We start from the raw sequence: 20,110 nt of genomic DNA, 5'->3' as shown, positions 1-20,110 counted from the left end.
GCTGAATTAATCTCATAGTAAAGGATTCTCTAGGGAAGAGTGATCATAATATTATAGAATTTCACATTCATTTTGAGGGTGAGAAACCTGGATCTAAAACTAGTGTCTTAAACTAAAAGGCAATTAATTACAAGGGTATGAAGACAGAGTTGGCCAAAGTGGACTGGGACAATAGATTAAAAGGTAAGATGGTAGATAAACAATGGCAGACATTTCAGGAGATATTTCATAATTCAAAACAAAGGTATATTCCATTGAGTAAGAAAGACTACAAGAAGGATGAACCATTGTGGCTAACTAACGAAGTTGAGGGTAATATCAAATTGAAAGAAAAGGCATACAATGTTGTGAAGATTAGTGGTAGGCTAGAAGATTGGGAAAATTTTAGAAACCGATAAAGGATGACTAAAAATAATAGGAGGAGAACGTAGATTGAGAGTAAGCTAGCAAGAAATATAAAAGTGGACAGGAAAGGCTTCTACAAGTCTATAAAAAGGAAAAGAGTAGCTAAAGTAAACGTTGATCACTTAGAGGATTGAGACTAGGGAATTAATAAGAAACAGGAAAATGGCAGAAACTTTGAACAAGTATTTTGTATCTGTCTTCACGATAGAAAACACTAAAAGCATCCCAATAGTAGAAAATCGGGGCAAAAAGGAGGGAGGAACTTAAAACAATCATTGTCACAAGAGAAAAAGTGCTAGACAAACTTATGGAACTAAACTATGAGACCTGATGGCCTGCATCTTCAGGTCTTAAAAGAAGTGGCTGCAGAGATAGTGGATGCATTGATACATATGGCAGATAGCCAGATGGCAACATGATATTGTTAGAACGGAAACTTGGCTTAAGGAGGGGCAAGAATGGCAACTCAATATCCCTGGATATTGAGTTTTCAGGCAGGATAGAGAGGGGGGATAAAAAAGCAGGGGGTGTAGCATTATTAGTTAAGGAATCAATAACAGCTTTGAGGAGGGATGATATGCCAAATGAATCATCAGATGAGGCCATATGAGTGGAGCTCAGAAAGAAAAAAGGGGCAACCACACAACTATGTGTGTACTATAGACCCCCAAATAGTGAAAGGGAGGTAGAAGAACAAATATGCAGGTTAATTTCTGAGTGCAAAAACAATAGGACAATAATAGTTGGAGATTTCACTACCCCAATATCAAATGGGATACAAACAGTGTGAAGGGCACAGAGGGGACAAAATTCTTGAACTACATTCAAGAATATACACATACACAGGTATATTGCTTTGGATACTATTGGGTGGGGGAGGGGGGGGTGACCTCCCAGGGGAAAGCAGCAACAGCCAGGTCCGTGGCACCATGGATGGTTCTGCTGCACATCAGTGGCAGAAAAGGGTTGAAAGAGCTATAGTGATAGGGGATTCTATCGTAAGGGGTGCCGATGGGTGTTTCTGTGGCCACAAACGAGACTCCAGGATGGTATGTTACCTCCCTGGTGCTCGGGTCAAGGATATCTCGGAGTGGCTGCAGGACATTCTGAAAGGGGAGGGTGAGCAGCCAGAGGTCGTGGTCCATATTGGTATGAACAACATAGGCAGGAAGAGAGATGACGTCCTGCAAAGTGAATATAGGGAGTTAGGCAGAAGGTTAAAGAGCAGGACCTCTAGGGTTGTAATCTCAGGATTACTCCCTGTGCCACGTGCTAGTGAGGGTAGGAATAGGAGGATTAGGCAAATAAATGCGTGGCTGAAGAGCTGGTGTAGGCAGGAGGGCTTCAGCTGCTTGGATCATTGGGATCTCTTCTGGTGCAGAGGTGACCTGTACAAGAAGGACGTGTTGCATCTAAACTGGAGGGGGACCAATATCCTTGCGGGGATGTTTGCTAGTCCTACTCTGGAGGGTTTAAACTAGTCTTGTAGGGGGGTGGGACCCAAAGTAGTAGTCTCTCCGATGAGATAGTTGAGGCAAATGTAGAGGTACAAGCAAGCAAGTCCAGTAGGCAGGCCGGGCAGGGGCAGGACAGGGAACGTGGACGGTCTGATGGGCCAAACTGCATTTACTTTAATGCAAGAAGCCTTACAGGTAAGGCAGATGAACTCAGAGCATGGATCGGTACATGGGATTGTGATATTATAGCTATTACGGAAACGTTGTTGAGGGATGGGCAGGACTGGCAGCTCCATGTTCCGGGGTGCTGATCCATCCGGCGTGACAGAGGTGGTGGTAAGAGAGGAGAGGGAGTTGCACTATTGATTAGGGAGGACATCACGGCAGTACTTAGAGAGGATATCCCGGGGGGAATGTCCAGCGAGGCCTTATGGGTAGAAATTGGAAATAAGAAAGGGGTGACCACTTTGATGGGATTATACTATCGGCCCACCAATAGTCAGAGGGAAGTGGAAGAGCATATATGTAGGGAAATCACAGATAGGTGTAGGAATTATAGGGTTGTAATAGGTGATTTTAACTTCCCTAATATTGACTAGGACTGCCTTAGAGCGAAGGGATCAGATGGGGAAGAATTTAAGTGTGTCCAGGGTAGTTTTCTGAAGCAGTATGTGGATGGCCCTACTAGAGAAGGGGCTACACTCGACCTCCTCTTCGGAAATGAGGATGGGCAGGTGGTTGATGTGTCAGTGGGGGAGCACTTTGGGACCAGTGACCATAACTCTATTAGCTTCAAGATAGTTATGGAAAAGGATAGGACTGGTCCTCAGGTTGAAGTCCTAAATTGGGGGAAGGCTAGTTTCGATGGCATCAGACAGGAACTCTCAAAAGTTGAATGGGAGAGGCTGTTTACAGGTAAAGGGATGTCTGGCAAGTGGGAGACTTTTAAAAGTGAGATGGAAGAGTTCAGGGCCGGTATGTTCCTGTTAGATGATAGGGCAAGGCTGGCGTTTAGGGACTCTTGGTTGACGAGGGATATTGAGTGTCTGGTCAGGACAAAGAAGCAGGCATATGTCAGGTATAGGCAGCTGGGATTGAGCGAGTCCTTCGAGGAGTTTAGGGGATGTAGGAGTACACTTAAGAAGGAAATTAGGAGGGCGAAAAGGGGCCATGAGATTTCCCTGGCAGATAAGATAAAGGAGAATCCTAAAAGATTCTATAAGTATATTAAGAGTAAAAGGGTAGCTAGGGAGAGAGTAGGTCCCCTTAAGGATCAGTGTGGCAATCTATGTGTGGAGTCATGGGAAATGGGCGAGGTCTTAAATGAATATTTCTCGTCCATATTTACCATGGAGAAGGTCATGGAAGCTAGTGAGTTCAAGGGAGGGAACAGCGATATCCTGGAGAATATCAACATTACAAAGGAGGAGGTGTCGGAGGTTTTGAAGCGCATTAAGGTGGATGAAGCTCCAGGGCCTGACCAGGTGTATCCTAGGATGCTATGGGAATCAAGGGAGGAGATTGCTAGGGCCCTGGCAGAGATTTTTGTATCATCGTTAGCCACAGGTGAGGTAACAGAAGACTGGAGGATAGTTAATTTTGTGCCTCTATTTAAGAAGGGCAGCAGGGATAAGCCAGGCAACTACAGGCTGGTGAGCCTTACATCAGTGGTGGGAAAGTTATTGGAAGGGATTCCGAGAGACAGGATTTATATGCATCTGGAAAGGCATGGTCTGATTAGGGATAGTCAGCATGGCTTTGTGTGTGGGAAATCAAGTCTCATGAATTTGATTGAGTTTTTCGAGGAGGTGACCAAGAGGGTTGACAAGAGCAGAAGGATGGACATTGTCTACATGGACTTTAGCAAGGCCTTTGACAAGGTCCCGCGTGGTAGGCTGGTCCAGAAGGTTCAAACACATGGGATCCAGGGTGAGCTAGCAAATTGGATACAAAATTGGCTTGGTGATGGGAGGCAGAGGGTGGTAGTGGAGGGTTGTTTTTCAGATTGGAGGCCGATGACCAGTGGTGTGCCGCAGGGATCAGTGCTGGGCCCTCTGTTGTTTGTCATAGAGTTGTACAGTGTAGAAACAGGCCCTTTGACCTACCGTGTCCATGCTGACCATAATGCCTATCTATACTAATCCCACCTACCTGCATTAATTCCATATCCCTCTATGCCTTGCTCATTCAAGTACCTGTCCAGATGCCTCTTAAACGTTGCTACTGTTCCTGCCTCCACCACCTCCTCGGGCAGCTCATTCCAGATACCCACTATTATTTGTGTGAAAAATTTACCCCTTTGATCCCCTTTAAACCTCCTCCCTCTCACCTTAAATCTATGCCCTCTAGTTTTAGTCACCCCTATCATGGGAAACGGACTCTGGCTATCTACCCTATCTATGCCTCTCATAATTTTATATACCTCTATCATGTTCCCTCTCAGCCTGCTTTGCTCCAGGGAAAACAGACCCAGCCCATCAATCTCTCTCTATAACTCAAGCCCTCCAAACCATAAATATACTAAACTAGTCTACTGAGACTGGAATAACGCACCTGTGTCAGGAACACAGCCATAAAAAGAGATTTAAATGCCCGTTTTAAGTGTTCAAGTCTTAATGATATAAAAACTTGGAATAAAAAACCTCATGATCATCTCTACATCACACACATTTCACAAAATTCAAACTACTCAATATATTAATGACTTGGATGTGAATGTAGGGGGCATGATTAGTAAGTTTGCAGATGACACCAAAATTGGTGGTTTAGTGGACAGTGAAGAAGGTTGTCTAAGGTTACAACAGGATATAGATCAACTGGGAAAGTGGGCAAGGGAGTGGCAAATGGAATTTAATGCAGACAAGTGTGGTGATGCAATTTGGGAAGTTAAACCAGGGCAGGACAGTGAATGGCAGGGCCCTGGGGAATGTTCTTGAGCAGAGAGACCTTGGGTGCAAGTACATAGTTCCCTGAAAGTGGCAACGCAGGTAGACAGGGTGGTGAAGAAGGCGTATGGCATGCTTGCCTTCATCGGCCGAGGCATTGAGTACAAGAGTTGGGACGTCATGTTACAGTTGTACATAACATTAGTTAGGCTGCATTTGGAGTACTGTGTGCAGTTCTGGTTGCCGCACTACAGGAAAGATGTGATTAAGCTAGAGAGGGTGCAGAAAAGATTCACAGGGATGCTGCCTGGTTTGGAGGGCTTGAGTTATGAAGAGAGATGGGATAGGCTGGGTCTATTTTCCCTTGAGTGAAGGAGGCTGAGAGGGGACATGATAGAAATATATAAAATTGAGAGGCATAGATAGGGTAGATAGCCAGAGTCTGTTTCCCATGTTAGGGGTGACTAAAACTAGAGGGCATAGATTTAAGGTGAGAGGGAGGAGGTTTAAAGGGGATCAAAGGGGTAAATTTTTCACACAAAGAATAGTGGGTATCTGGAATGAGCTGCCTGAGGAGGTGGTGGAGGCAGGAACAGTAGCAACATTTAAGAGGCATCTGGACAGGTACTTGAATGAGCAAGGCATAGTGGGATATGGAATTAATGCAGGCAGGTGGGGTTAGTATAGATAGGTATTATGGTCAGCATGGACGCGGTAGGCCGAAGGGCCTGTTTCATTCCTGTACGACTCTATGACATTCAAGAGAACTTTTTTAGCCAGCATGTAACATGCCCAACGAGAGGGGGCACGATTCTAGATTTAGTCTTCAGTAATGAAGCTGGGCAAGCGGAGGAAGTAACAGTGGGTGACCATTTTGGAGATAGTGACCATTATACAATATATTTTAGCATAATCATGGAAAAGGACAAAGATAAAACAGGAGTGAAAGTTCTAATTTGGGGGAAGGCAATTTTTAAGAAACTGAGAGGTGACCTAGCGAAAGTGGACTGGATACAGCTACTTGAAGGAAAATCAGTGGCAAACCAGTGAGAGGCATTCAAAAGCTAGATACTATAGGCACAGTGTAGACATGTCCCCACCAAGATAAAGGATGGTACTGCCAATTCTAGAGCCCCCTGGTTATCTAGAAGCTTACAGGGTAAGTTTAAAGCAGAAAAAGAAAGCTTATGACGATCACAAAAGTCTTAATATTTTCGAAAGCCTAGAGGAGTATAGAAAGGGCAGGGGTGAAGTAAAAAAGGAAATTAGAAAAGCAAAGAGAGGACATGGAAAATTATTGGCAGGTAAAATCAAGGAAAAGCTGAAGATATTTTATCAATACATTAAGAGCAAGAGGATAACGAAGGAAAGGGTAGGGTCTATCAGAGATGTACAAGGGAATTTGTGCATGGATGCAGAAGATGTGGGCAGGGTTCTTAATGAGTTTTTTGTCTCTCTTCACAAAGCAGAGAGTTGATGGAGACATTGTAGTTAAAGGTGAGGAGTGTGAAATAGTAGATACAGTAAGCATAATGAGAGGGGAAGTACTAGAGGATCTGACATCTTTGAAAGTGGATAAGTCGCCAGGGCCAGATGGATTGCATTCCAGGCTGTTAAAGGAAGCAGGGAGGAAATAGCGGATACGCTGAGGATCATCTTCAAATCCTCACTAGATACAGAAGAGGTACCAGACAATTAGAGGTCTGCGAACATTGTACCATTGTTTAAAAAGGTGTGAGGGATAGGCCAAATAATTATAGGCCGCTCAGTCTGACCTCTGTGGTGGGTAATTGTTCGAATCTATTCTGAGGGACAGGAAAAACTGCCACTTAGAAAGGTACGAATTAATCAGGGATAGTCAACATGGATTTGTTAAGGGAAGGTCATGTCTTATTTACTTAATTGAGTTTTTTGAGGAAGTAACGAGAAGGATTGATGAGGGTAGTGCAGTGGATGTGGTCTACATGGACTTTAGTAAGGCATTTGACAAGGTCCCACATGGCAGACTGGTCAGTAAACAGAAAGCCCATGGGATATAGGGGAATGTGGCAGGTTGGATCCAGAATTGGCTCAAGGCCAAGAAGCAAAGGGTAGTAGTCGTGTTTGTGTTTTTGTGAATGGAAAGCTGTTTCCAGTGGCATTCCACAGGGCTCAGTGTTGGGTCCCTTGCTGTTTGTGGTATATATTAATGATTTGGACTTAAATGTGGGAGGCATGATTGGGAAATTTGCTGATGACGCAAAAATTAGCCGTGTAGTTGATAGCGAAAAGGATAGCCGTAGACTCCGGAAAGATATCAATGGTTTGGTTGAGTGGGCGGAAATGTGTCAAATGGAATTCAATGCAGAAAAGTGTGAGGTAATGCATTTGGGGAGGGCAAATAAAGCGAGGGAATGCACAATAAACTGGAGGATATTGAGAGGGGTAGAAGAAGTGAGACACCTTGGAGTGCATGTCCACAGGTCCCTGAAGGTGGCAGGACAGGTAGATAGAGTGATGAAGGCATATGGAATACTTTCCTTTATTGGCTGAGGTATAGAATTCAAAAGCAGGGATGTAATGCTGGAACTGTAAAATGCTGGTTCGGCCACAGTTGGAGTATTGCGAGCAGTTCTGGTCACCACATTACAGAAAGGACATAATTGCTCTGGAGAGAGTACAAAGGAGATTTACAAGAATGTTGCCAGGGCTCGAAAGTTGCAGCTGTGAGGAAAGATTGGATAGGCTAGGGTTGTTTTCCTTAGAACCGAGGAGGCTGAGGGGTGACTTAATAGAGGTGTACAAAATTTGGAGGGGCCTAAATGGAGTAGACAGGAAGGACCTGTTTCCCCTCATGCAGCGCTTAATTACCAGGGGACACAGATTTAAGGTGATTGGTTGAAGGATTAGAGGGTACATGAGGAAAAACTTTTTCACCCAGAGGGTGTTGGGTGTCTGGAAGTCTGGAATTCACTGCCAGGAACGGTGGTGGAGGCAGAAACCCGCAATTCTTTTAAAAGGTACCTGGGCATGCACCTGAAGTGCTGTAACTGGCAAGGCTATGGACCAGGTGCTGGAAAGTGGGATTAGATTGGGCAGCTAGTTTTTTTTCGGCCGACGCGGACATGACTGGTTGAATGGCCTGCTTCTGTGCCATAATTTTTCTATGGTTGTTCTCTTCTAAAATTCCCTAGATTCTGGAAAAGTCTTGGTGGATTGGAAAACAGCAAATGTAACACCTCTATTCAAGAAAGGAGGGAGACAGAAAGCAGGCAACTGTAGGCCAGTAGTCTAACATCTGTCATTGGGAAAATGCTGGAATCCATTGTTAAGGAAGTACTGGCAGGACATTTAGAAAATTATACAGTTAAGCAAAGTGAACCTGACTTTATGAAAGGGAAGTCATGTTTGACAAATTTATTAGAGTTCTTTGAGGATGCAAGAGCAGGGAGGATAAAGGAGAACCAGTAGATGCAGGGCATTTCGATTTCCAAAAGGCATTCAAGAAGGTGCCACATAAAACGTTACTGCTGAAGATAAGAGCTCATGCTGTTGGGGGTAATATATTAACATGGATAGAGGATTGGCACAGAACACAGAGTCAGGATAAAAGGGTCATTTTCATGTTGTCAAACTGCAACTAGTGGGATGCCACAGGGATCAGTGCTGCGGCCTCAACTATTTACGATCTGTATTAAGGACTGGGATGAAGTGACCGAGTGTATAAAAGCCAAATTTGCTGACAATACAAAGATAGTTGGGAAAGCAAGTTGTGAGGAGGACACCGAGTCTGCAAAAGGAAATGGAAAGTTTGGTGAGTGGGCAAAAAATTGGCAGATGGATTATAATGTGCGAAAATGTGAGGCTATCCACTTTGATAAGAATAGTAAAGCAAAATATTTACATGGAGATTACAGAATGCCGCGGTACGGAGGGATCTGGCTATCCTTGTCCATGAATCAGAAAAAGTTATCATGCAGGTACAGTAAGCAATTAGGAAAGCACATGGAATGTTGGCCTTTATTTCAAGGGAGATGGAGTCTAAAAGTAGGGAAGTCTTGCTAAACTGTATGGGACGTTGGTGGGACCACACACACAGTACTGCATACAGTTTTGGCCTCCTTTATTTAAGGAGGGATATACTTCATTGGAGGCAGTTCAGAGAAGATTCACTGGGTTGATTCCTGAGACGAAGGGGTTAAGGCTTTGTATTATGAGGAAAAGTTGAGCAGGCTGGGCCTATACTCCTCGGAGTTTCGAAGAATGAGGGGTGATCTAATTGAAACATATAAGATTCTGAGGGGGCTCGACAGGATAGATGCTGAGAGGATGTTCCCCCTCAGGGTTGCCCATTTAAGACAAACGAAGAGGAATTTTTTTTTCTGAGAGTCATTAATCTTTGGCATTCTCTTCCCCAGAGAGTTGTGGAGGCTGGGTCATTGAATATATTTAAGGCTGAGCTAGTTGTTTGTTCCATGAGGGAGTCGAGGGTTATGGAAGGCAGGCAGGAAAGTGGAGTTAAGACCACAATCAGATCAACCATGATCTTATTGAATGGTGGAGCAGACTCAAGGGGATGGCTTACTGCTGCTCCTATTTCTTCTTATCCAGTGTTTACAACAGATCACATTAAATTGCATCACCAATTGAATTTCCTGTGTCTGCATTTCCATGAGCAGGCTTCTTTTGTGAGTAATAACAATGACTATTCATTGTAATAACTAGAATATGATTGCATCTTTTAATAAAAATGACTGTTGTCACAAGGTTTTATTTTTGTACTAAAATTTTAGAATTCCGTGTGTTTTAAAAACACTGAATAAAGGATTTTCAGTGGACATGGACACCTGCAAATAGCTGAAATTTTTGGATGCTGACTTTGTATGCAAGAATAGGAAAAGCAAGAGGTTTCAAGGAAGCCAGCCTGGGGTTTTTGACCTCCTCAAAGCAACACTTTGAGCAACAGGGGAGACACTGTCTGGTCAGGTGGTTGGCTCAGGAAGGTTTACTTTTTTTTCCGGACCCTTTTTAAAGGGGCGGCGCAGTGGTTAGCACCGCAGCTTCACGGCTCCAGCGACCCAGGTTCAGTTCTGGCTACTGTCTGTGCGGAGTTTGCAAGTACTCCCTGAGACCGCGTGGGTTTCCGCCGGGTGCTCCGGTTTCCTCCCACAGCCAAGACTTGCAGGTTGATAGGTAAATTGGCCATTGTAAATTGCCCCTAGTGTAGGTAGGTGATAGGAGAATGGTGGGGATGTGGTAGGGAATATGGGATTAATGTAGGATTAGTATAAATGGGTGGTTGTTGCTCGGCACAGACTCAGTGGGCCGAAGGGCCTGTTTCAGTGCCGTATCTCTCTATGACTCTATAAGAGCAGGGAGGTTATATATTTTTAAAAAAACAGTGAGTTGGGCAAAGACCAGGCATTTGAAATTCAGTTTGTGACCTGCCTGGACATCAAAGTGGAAGATCCAGAAAAGACCTCTCTCTGTTAAAGAAATTCACATCTCTTGAAAAGAAACCCTGTATTTGAAAGGTGGAAGATTGCTATTGCCTCCTGTCTCTGAAGACTTCCTGCATCCAGTGTGGTTCCTGTTTCCTCCTGGGTTTTGGGAAATCCTGGAAGCTGAAGAAAGTTTCTACTGCTACACTGCTGCTGTGAGTCCTAAACAGACCTGTTGTTACACCTCTGCTGAAAGACCTATGTGATGTCTGCTATAGCCAAATTGCTTTGAACCCCTACCCGTAACAATCTGTTAATCAACGTCTCCTGGAGAGACTTCGAGTGGCATTCGACTCTGGGCCACCTCGCCCAACCGAAGAACTTCCTCCCAGAACATGACAAACGGAATTATTTTATTATTTTTATTCATATGAAACAGCTGTAAACCAGAATCTTTTTATTCCCCGATTAACCGTTTTTTTCCCCCCCAATGTATGTATGTGTGCATGAGGATCAGGGAAATGAGGATCTTTCATATATATATCATACATATATACATATATATATATATATCCTTATAGATTTATCTCATTAGTGGTTAAGACTTATTTTTTTTTTATAATGAATAGTTAATGTTTGAAGAAACCTGGTTGGTGTGCTTTTATTCTGTGGGACAAATAGTGTCTAATTGGCTATTCTTCGGTAGGTGGGAGAATTTATTAATCTGCTGAGACCTGTGGAGAAGTGGGACTGAATTAACAGTGCATTACTCCCGCCTTGGTTGTAATACTGTTAAGTGGCGATTTATGTGTAATCTGTTCCTGTATTCCAATAGTTCATATCTGTTTAGAAATGAATTCATGTCCAATTGTTCCTCTTCATTAAAAAAAAAAGCATTATGCTTAAAAGTTCATGATCAATAATTTGTACAGGCAAATAGTAAACGTCGTGAAACCTATAAACTATTTGTCTTTAGGCTTGCAGCCAATTTGATGGCGGTGTCAGTGTCTTCCTTGTACTGCAACGGTCTCAAGTTCAGCCAACAGTCATAGCAAAATGATTCTAATTCCATTCAGTTGCTGCACACTTAAATCACTGGTTCCAAAGTAAAATAAAATAGTCTGTTGCTGCTTTTGTCTGTATCTTGCAGGAGTGCATAGTGAAATGTACCAAAAGGGTTCTTATTTATACCATTGGATAAGAACTATTTATTTAAAAAAAAATTATGTGAAGGACCATACCTAAAGCTAAAGGAACTACCAACTGAATATGTTCCTCCATTTTTGTGTAATCCTGACTTTTGTAACTAAACTGCCATTTGCCAGTTTTCTCATTTATGCAGTGCACAAGCATTATAAATATTTGGACTTGTTCTGGCATGACCAATTGATAGGCACAACACTGTCACAGTACCAGGAAGGAACTGATTAATTGATTGCAAGGCCAAGGACAAATAATTCATACCTTTAATAAAGTTCATTATTTGTAGACTTCTCTTTCCAGGCAATTGAATAGCAATGAATAAAGTCAAGTCCTCTTTAACTAAGGTGGGATGCAACTATTGATTTTTTATTGAGTTGCTCAACTGTATTAAAATGGTGTAACCAAATGTGAGTGGTGTTTAAATCGATACATTGTATTACATAACTGATGTCATTCTGTTGAAGTAAAAATTGGGTGTGGGAGTAATCTTGATTTGGATTGCCAAATTGTGGGAATGATTCCCAGGAGGCTTTGTTGTTAAGAATACCATGATCTGTCCTGAAACAAGATCATGAGAAATGCAACAGCAATATTGACCCTGATAGAATTAATCTTAAATATTAATGCTTAATCTAGGCAAATACCACTTATTTTAATAGTAGTTTGGGGCCGTGTGTTATCAGTTAGAGAGTGGGGACTGGCAGAAGATGGATTGTTTCATGTAAGGGAACCCACTGCATATTTCTTCCTCATAACTAGAGCACTCATTATGTTGAGGCCACAAGTAAATGACCCAATACTGAGCCCTCTGAATTGGTGATAAAAACTGCAGATAGATATGGCAGGGAAGAAGTTGTTTCTCATTCAAGAAGTAAAAAGTTGCATATCTTGTGAGAAGTGCTAATCTACACTGGCAAAGGAGAACATAAATTGTTTGGGAATAGCACCAGCTGGACCTCATCATCACAAGGCGAGCCTCTTTAAACAGCATTCAAATCACACGCAGCTTCCACAGTGTATACTGCGACACCGACCACTCCCTGGAGTGCCGCAAGGTTAGACTCAAACCAAAGAAGCTGCATCACTCCAAGCTGAAGGGACGCACGCGCATCAACACTAGCAGAATTTCTCATCCACAGCTGTTACATAAGTTTCTAAATTCACTTGAAAAAGCCCTTCAAAACATTCCTACAGGGGATGCAGAGACCAAGTAGGCCCACACCAGAGACGCCATCTATGACTCAGCAATGACCACCTATGACAAATGTGTGAAGCAGAATGCAGACTGGATTCAATCTCACTCTGAAGAGCTGGAACCTGTCCTAGCCGCTAAGCGCATTGCACTGTTGAACTACAAGAAAGCCCCCAGCGAGTTAACATCCGTAGCACTTAAAGTAGCCAGAAACGCTGCACAAAGAACAGCCAGGCGCTATGCAAATGACTACTGGCAACACCTATGCAGTCATATTCAGTTGGCCTCAGACACCGGAAACATCAGAGGAATGTATCATCATACAAAGCATTAAGAGAGCTTTTGGGCCAACCATCAGGAAGATCGCCCCCTTCAAGTCTAAATCAGGGGACACGATCACTGACCAATGCAAGCAAATGGACCGCTGGGTGGAGCACTACCTAGAACTGTACTCCAGGGAAAATGTTGTCACTGAGACCGCCCTCAATGCAGCCCAGTCTCTGCCAGTCATGGATGAGCTGGACGAACAGCCAACAAAATCGGAACTCAGTGATGCCATTGATTCTCTAGCCAGTGGAAAAGCCCCTGGGAAGGATGGCATTACACCTGAAATAATCAAGAGTGCCAAGCCTGCTAGACTTTCAGAACGCCATGAACTGCTTTGCCTGTGCTGGGATGAGGGAGCAGTACCACAGGACATGGGCGATGCCAATATCATCACCCTCAATAAGAACAAGGGTGACCGCAACAACTACCGTGGAATCTCCTTACTCAGCATAGTGGGGAAAGTCTTCGCTCGAGTCATTTTAAACAGGTTCCAGAAGCTGGCTGAGCGTGTCTACCCTGAGGCACAGTGTGGCTTTCGAGCAGAGAGATCCACCATTGACATGCTGTTCTTCCTTTGCCAGCTACAGGAGAAATGCTGCGAACAACAGATGCCCCTCTACGTTGCTTTCATTGATCTCACCAAAGCCTTTGACCTCGTCGGCAGACGTGGTCTCTTCAGACTACTAGCAAAGATCGGATGTCCACCAAAGTTACTAAGTCTAATCACCTCATTCCATGACCATATGAAAGGCACAATTCAGCATAGCGGCACCTCATCAGACCCCTTTCCTATCCTGAGTGGTGTGAAACAGGGATGTGTTCTCACACCTACCCTGTTTGGGATCTTCTCCCTGCTGCTCTCACATGCGTTCAGGTCTTCAGAAGAAGGAATTTTCCTCCACACCAGATCAGATGGCAAGTTGTTCAACCTTGCCCGTCTAAGAGCGAAGACCAAAGTACGAAAGGTCCTCATCAGGGAACTCCTCTTTGCTGACGCTGCATTAACATCCCACACTGAAGAATGTCTGCAGACACTCATTGACAGGATTGCGGCTGCCTGCAATGAATTTGGCCTAACCATCAGCCTCAAGAAAACAAACATCATGGGACAGGGCGTCAGAAATGCTCCATCCATCAATATCGGCGACCACGCTCTGGAAGTGGTTCAAGAGTTCACCTACCCAGGCTCAACTATCACCAGTAACTTGTCTCTCAATGCAGAAATCAACAAGCGCATGGGAAAGGCGTCCGCTGCTATGTCCGGACTGGCCAAGAGAGTGTGGGAAAATGGCGCACTGACATGGAACACAAAATTCCGAGTGTATCAAGCCTGTGTTCTCAGTACCTTGCTCTATGGCAGCGAGGCCTGGACAACATATGTCAGCCAAGAGCAACGTCTCAATTCATTCCATCTTCGCTGCCTCTGGAGAATCCTTGGCATCAGGTGGCAGGACCGTATCTCCAATGCAGAAGTCCTCGAGGTGGCCAGCATCCCCAGCAGAAACATCCTACTGAGCCAGCGGCGCTTGAGATGGCTTGGCCATGTGAGCCGCATGGAAGATGGCAGGATCCCCAAGGACACATTGTACAGTGATCTCGTCACTGGTATCAGACCCACCGGCCGTCCATGTCTCTGCTTTAAAGACGTCTGGAAACGTGACATGAAGTCCTGTGACATTGATCACAAGTCGTGGGAGTCAGTTGCCAGTGATCGCCAGAGCTGGCGGACAGCCATAAATGTGGGGCTGAAGAGTGGCAAGTCGAAGAGACTTAGCAGTTGGCAGGAAAAAGACTGAAGTGCAAAGGGAAAGCTAACTGTGTAACAGCCCTGACAACCAATTTTATCTGCAGTACCTGTGGAAGAGTCTGTCACTCTAGAATTGGCCTTTATAGCCACTCCAGGCACTGCTTCACAAACCACTGACCACCTCCAGGCGCTGACTCATTGGGTTTCTAGCCAAGGAGGCCAAAGAAGAAGAAAGAAGTCCTAGAGAAAGTGGTATCCAAAAGTCTGACTGGGTAATGTTAGTGAAATTGAAAACCAAATTGTTTATAATGTCATAAGAACATTTACGGCACAGAAGGAGGCCATCTCGGCCCATTGAATCCATGTCGGCTCTCCATGGAGCTATCATGTCGTCCCACTCCCCCACTTGATTCCCATAGCCCTGCAAGTCTAACTTCCTCTTGAAGTCATTGATTATCTCTGCTTCCACCACCCTTTAGGACAGCGAGATCCAAGTCATTACCACCCACAGCTTAATAAAACTTCTCCTATTTCCCCTGCATCTCTTGCCCAGGGCCTTCAATCAGTACCTCCTAGTTAATGGGAACAGTTTTTCCTTGTCTAACTTACCTAAGCCTATCATAATCTTGTAGTCTTCTATTAAATCTCCCCTCAATCTCGTTCTAAGGAGAACGACGCCAGCTTTTCAAATCTAACCTTGTAACTAAAATCATCCATCCCTGGAACCATTCTGGTAAATCTCCTCTGCACCCTCTCAAGGACCCTCACATCCTTCCTGAGGTATGGTGACCAGAACTGGATGCAGTACGTCAATTGGAGCTTAATCAGAGCTTTATAAAAGTTCAGCATAACTTCCTTGCTCTTGGGCTTCATAAATAGAGGCATTGAGTACAAGATCCCAATTGCTTTACTAACAACTCTCTCAATATGTCCTGCCACCTTCAAAGATCAATGCATGTGCACCCCCAAGTCCCTCTGTTCCTGCCCACTCTTTAGAACTGTGTCATTAAGTCTATATGGCCTCTCCCTATTCCTTCTGCCAAAATGCATTACCCCTCACTTGTCAGTATTAAATTCCATCTGCCACCTGCCTGCCTATTCTGCTAGCCTATCTATGTCTTGTTGCAGGCGGTTCATATCATTCTCGCTGTTTGCCACATCTCCCAAGTTTGGTGGTATTGGCAAATTTTGAGATCCTACTCTGTATTCCAAGATCCAAGTCATTTATGTATAGCAAAAAAAGCAGTTTAATGTCAACTGAACTCAACTGAGTACACTGGCAACAATTTGTGAAGATGAGGTGCTGGAACAATTCGACAAAGAAGTTAAGATGGTGCTGAAAATGGTAATAAACAGGTGGTTATGAACAAAGCAAAGCCTAAAAAGACAATGAAGTGCGAATAAGAAATAAGGATGAAAGAGGAAGTTGGAAAAATCTTTATATAACTCAATACAAAATAAAAATGTTGTGCGTTGTGGATTATAACTCAGCTCACAACTCAAAGTACAGAAAAAGCATTAAGCTTGATTGCTAACTGGAGCACAACTTTTCTAAGGATTGGCCTGGTTTTAAAGATGATTAGAATTTATTTATTTTATTTATTTAGGGATACAGCACTGAAACAGGCCCTTCGGCCCACCGTGTCTGTGCCGACCATCAACCACCCATTTATACTAATCCTAAATGAGTAAGAGGCTTGAGGTATTTTGATTGAATATCAAAAGAGAAATGGGAGAAAATATTAAACAATTTCAAAACTATTAGTTAAGATAGTTCAAATTTTGTGGGTCCGGAGGCTTGCAAAGGACTGATTTTAGCATTGTTGTCTCTTTAGTGGATAAGTTCTAAATCAGAGCATTAAAATCTGTTATCAATCTGAAATAAATGGAAATTATTGAAACGCAGATTTGCAATTTATTCGTGGCACAAATGCACATAAGTAGACAAAAGCTTGGACACAATTTTCCAATCCCTGCGTACAAATGCTGTGCTCCTGGATACACTGAGGATCCATGATGGCCTACATATTATATTCTATGAGGATTTCTCACCATGCCACTCTGCATCTATCTTTAAAATGTAGATATTGTTAGTCTCCGCACTAAACTCTTGCAAGAATCAAACTCTGCTTACTCACTTTGCGCAGATTAATTTGAGGGAAAAGCCCCTGTCCTACTAAGAATATAAGAAGGAGGAGCAGGTGTAGACCATATGGCCCTTTGAGCCTGCTCTGCCATTCAGTACATTTGTGGCTGATCATCTGCCTCAACTCCACTTTCCTGCCCATTCCCCATATCCCTTGATTCTCGGAGAGACAAAAATCTCTGTCTCAGTCTGAAATATACTGAGCAATGGAGCATCCGCAATCCACTGGATGAAGAAATTTATCATTAGTTCTAAATGATCAACCACTTATCCTGAGACTGTGCCTCTGTGTTCTAAATTCCTCAACCAGGGAAAACAACCACTCTGTGTCTACCCTGTAAAGCCCCTTCGGGATCTTGTTTGTCTCAGTGAAATCACCTCTCCTTCTGAACTCCAGAGAGGATAGGCCTAATTTACTCAGCCTCATCATAGGACAACCCCCTCATCCCAGGAACTAATCTAGTGAACCTTCACTGCACCACCTCCAAGGCAGTACATCCTTCCTTTAAATATAGACACCAAATCTGCACCCAGTACTCCAGGTGTGGTCTCACCAAAGCCCTATACAATTGTAGCGACTACACTTTAATGCTGAGATCCCTCTAAGCTTAAACTCTTTTGATAGTAATTTCCAAGTTCTTATGGCCTTTCACTGTCCAGTGGTCTTTTGCAGTTTGAGATTGATCAATCCATACATTTCTAAATGTTCACTAGTTTTAGCAAGTTATTGATTGAAAGATTGTCCAAAGTTGATAAACCAGAAAACTATAGATCAGTTAGTCTATCATTCTCTCCTTTCTTGAACAGGTTTGTTACTCTACTCTCCAGTCAGAATGACATAATCTGCATATTTAAGGAGCCTTTGCTATCTCCTCTCGGACTATCAATGGTCTAAGGTGCCTGTTGTCGGGTCCCAGTGACATAAACTACCTTGAGTTCTTTTAATTTTTTTCAGAATCAATACTTTTTTCTATAGCTATCTCTAACAATTGTCCCATATTCCCATCCAGTACACCTACATTCTGTTTTTCACTGGCTATCACATAAAGCTCAATTTCTGTAATGGTCCAGACTAATAATAGCAGGAAGCCAAAACTGCCACATTAGGCAAAGAATCAATGTTTTCATTCCTAGGGTCTTCAGTCAATATGTGGAAGTGCACATATTTCACCATGTAAGAAATGAGCTAAGTTTCCTCAAACTAGCAACTGAGAGTTATAATGTTTTGCATACATGTATTGCACTTGATTTTTGCAAATTTCTCTGATTTGTGCAGAAAATGCTGTTAATTTGGTTGAAGATAATGCCTTTTCTTCAATCTGTAAAGTTTTGTTTCCTATCAGTTTATTTGTGTATTTTGCTTAAAATATGGAGTAAAGTTTGCACCTTACAAAGTTCACTGACTCTTGTGACTCATTTTAATATTTAAAATAATTTTTAGACTGATCCAACAACTGATTGGAAAACGTTGCTCTTTTTGACACATGAAGATAACATTCAACTTTGCTACCTGGATGGTTGCCTGGTGGAGGGGGATCACCTGCCTGATTTCATTCCGTTGATTTTGTTGGAGCTAAAATTAGGCACATTCTACAACAGGTGGATGATCTCCTCCACCAAGTTAGTTAAAAATTACCCTCAATCTCAGAATTAGAACTTGGAAAATAGGCTATATGTACTAAAGGGAATGTTACAGTGCTGTTTATTAAAGCTGTTCCTGTTGCAGGTGTGGGAGGGGCGATGGCGTGTCATCCCCCATGATGTGCTTCCTGATTGGCTGAAGGACAATGACTACCTCCTGCATGGCCACAGGCCACCTATGCCATCTTTTCGTGCCTGCTTAAGAAGTATCTTTAGGATCCACACGGAAACCTTAAACATTTGGACACATCTCATAGGTATAGTATACAGCAAAGCAGCTGACTCGGCACTAACCTACAAACCACTGGTGCATAATCTTAGAAGCGGCAGAATATAATGAATAGTTGGCATAGTTTGTTGGATTTTGTCAGTCTTGTTAATGCCTTAATCTAATTTTAGATTTTTAGATTTTTATGGTGTAATTTTGGGAGCCAATCAGCTGATGGAGCTGCAACAATAAGAACAAATGGCTCTGTAAAGATCGACATCCTTCTAGACCTGGATTCCAGTTCAGAGGCAATTGAGGGGGAATTTTCAGTACTGGCTGTGTGGTGCATTGGAGAAGAAGATTAAACCTGCTGATATCTGCTCTGAGATGAATGAATTCACACAAAATACTTGTTATGCCACAATTAAGGTTACTGTACAGCTTGGGACATCTCATTATATAGAAAGAACATTAATGTGATAGGGAGGGTACAGCATAAATTTACCAGGATGATGCCCAGGGATGGGAAACTATAGTTGAGGACAAATTTGAGATATTGGCCAATTTCCAGTGGAGCAAAGAATACAAAAGTAAGATTTAATGGAGATATTTTAGAATTTTTAAGGGTTTTAATAGTGAATAGGGAACGAATATTTATTATGGTTGGGGAGTCAGTGACAAGAGGTTAGAAGAAATATATTTACACAAAGGGTGTTCGAGCATGGAATGCTTTGTCACGGAGTGGTTAAGATAGAGACTATTGAATCTTTTAAGGGAAAATCAGTTAAACATTTGAAGCGCATGAAAATGCAAGACCGAGAGGTGAAAGTGTGGTAGTGGGATTAGTTTTGATGGCTACAGTGAAGACCGGGCATAGACACAATGGGTTAAATGGCCTCATTTTCTGCTGTAAACTACTACCATGGTTCTTGAATTGTCAGCTCGGCTCAGTGATAGCACTCTCACCTCCAGAAGATTTTGGGTTGAAGCCCTATCCTGGACTTGATCATGTGATCTAGACTGACATTTCACTGCATTGTTGAGGGAGTTCTGCATTTTTGGAATTGCCACCTTTTGTCCCATGGTACTATTGTCCTGTCCAACATTCATCTTTCAACCAACACCAGCAAAAAACAATTAACTGACCAGTTATATAATTGCTGTTTATGGCACTATTTTCTGTGCACAAAAGTAGCCATTATGTTTGTTTACAGAACAGCAGTACTATCCTTCACAAGTAATCAAACTGGTCTGTAAGGGTCAGTTATTCTTTGGATAAGCTTTCTGAGCAATTGATAGAAAACCTGAAATCAAGATATTTTTGCCATTTCAAATTCATCAAAATATCCAGTTTCAGATTCTAAAGGTGAATTGTAAACAATATAAATTTAATGGCAGCAAAGTAAGAAGTAAAACCAACTTAAACTTTGAGTCATTTAATAACCTAATTCAGCTTTCCAATTTCAAATGACTTATTTT

General features: G+C 42.8%; 1 protein-coding gene across 2 annotated transcripts in view; it reads left to right on the top strand.

The window, feature by feature from the left end:
* The window catches only part of LOC137379647 (adiponectin receptor protein 2), a 120,848-nt gene that overhangs the window by 80,050 nt on the left and 20,688 nt on the right, over positions 1-20,110 (top strand). For both annotated transcript variants that reach the window (XM_068050774.1, XM_068050773.1), the window contains one exon: positions 18,509-18,680. In XM_068050774.1, the coding sequence (XP_067906875.1) occupies positions 18,509-18,680 (172 nt within the window). The remainder of the gene's footprint in view (positions 1-18,508; positions 18,681-20,110) is intronic.

The sequence above is a fragment of the Heterodontus francisci genome, chromosome 18 (assembly GCF_036365525.1).
Source record: "Heterodontus francisci isolate sHetFra1 chromosome 18, sHetFra1.hap1, whole genome shotgun sequence".
Taxonomy (NCBI): Eukaryota; Metazoa; Chordata; class Chondrichthyes; order Heterodontiformes; family Heterodontidae; genus Heterodontus; species Heterodontus francisci.
The sequence above is the reverse complement of the archived record's forward strand: the minus strand, read 5'-3'. Positions and strand labels throughout refer to the sequence as shown.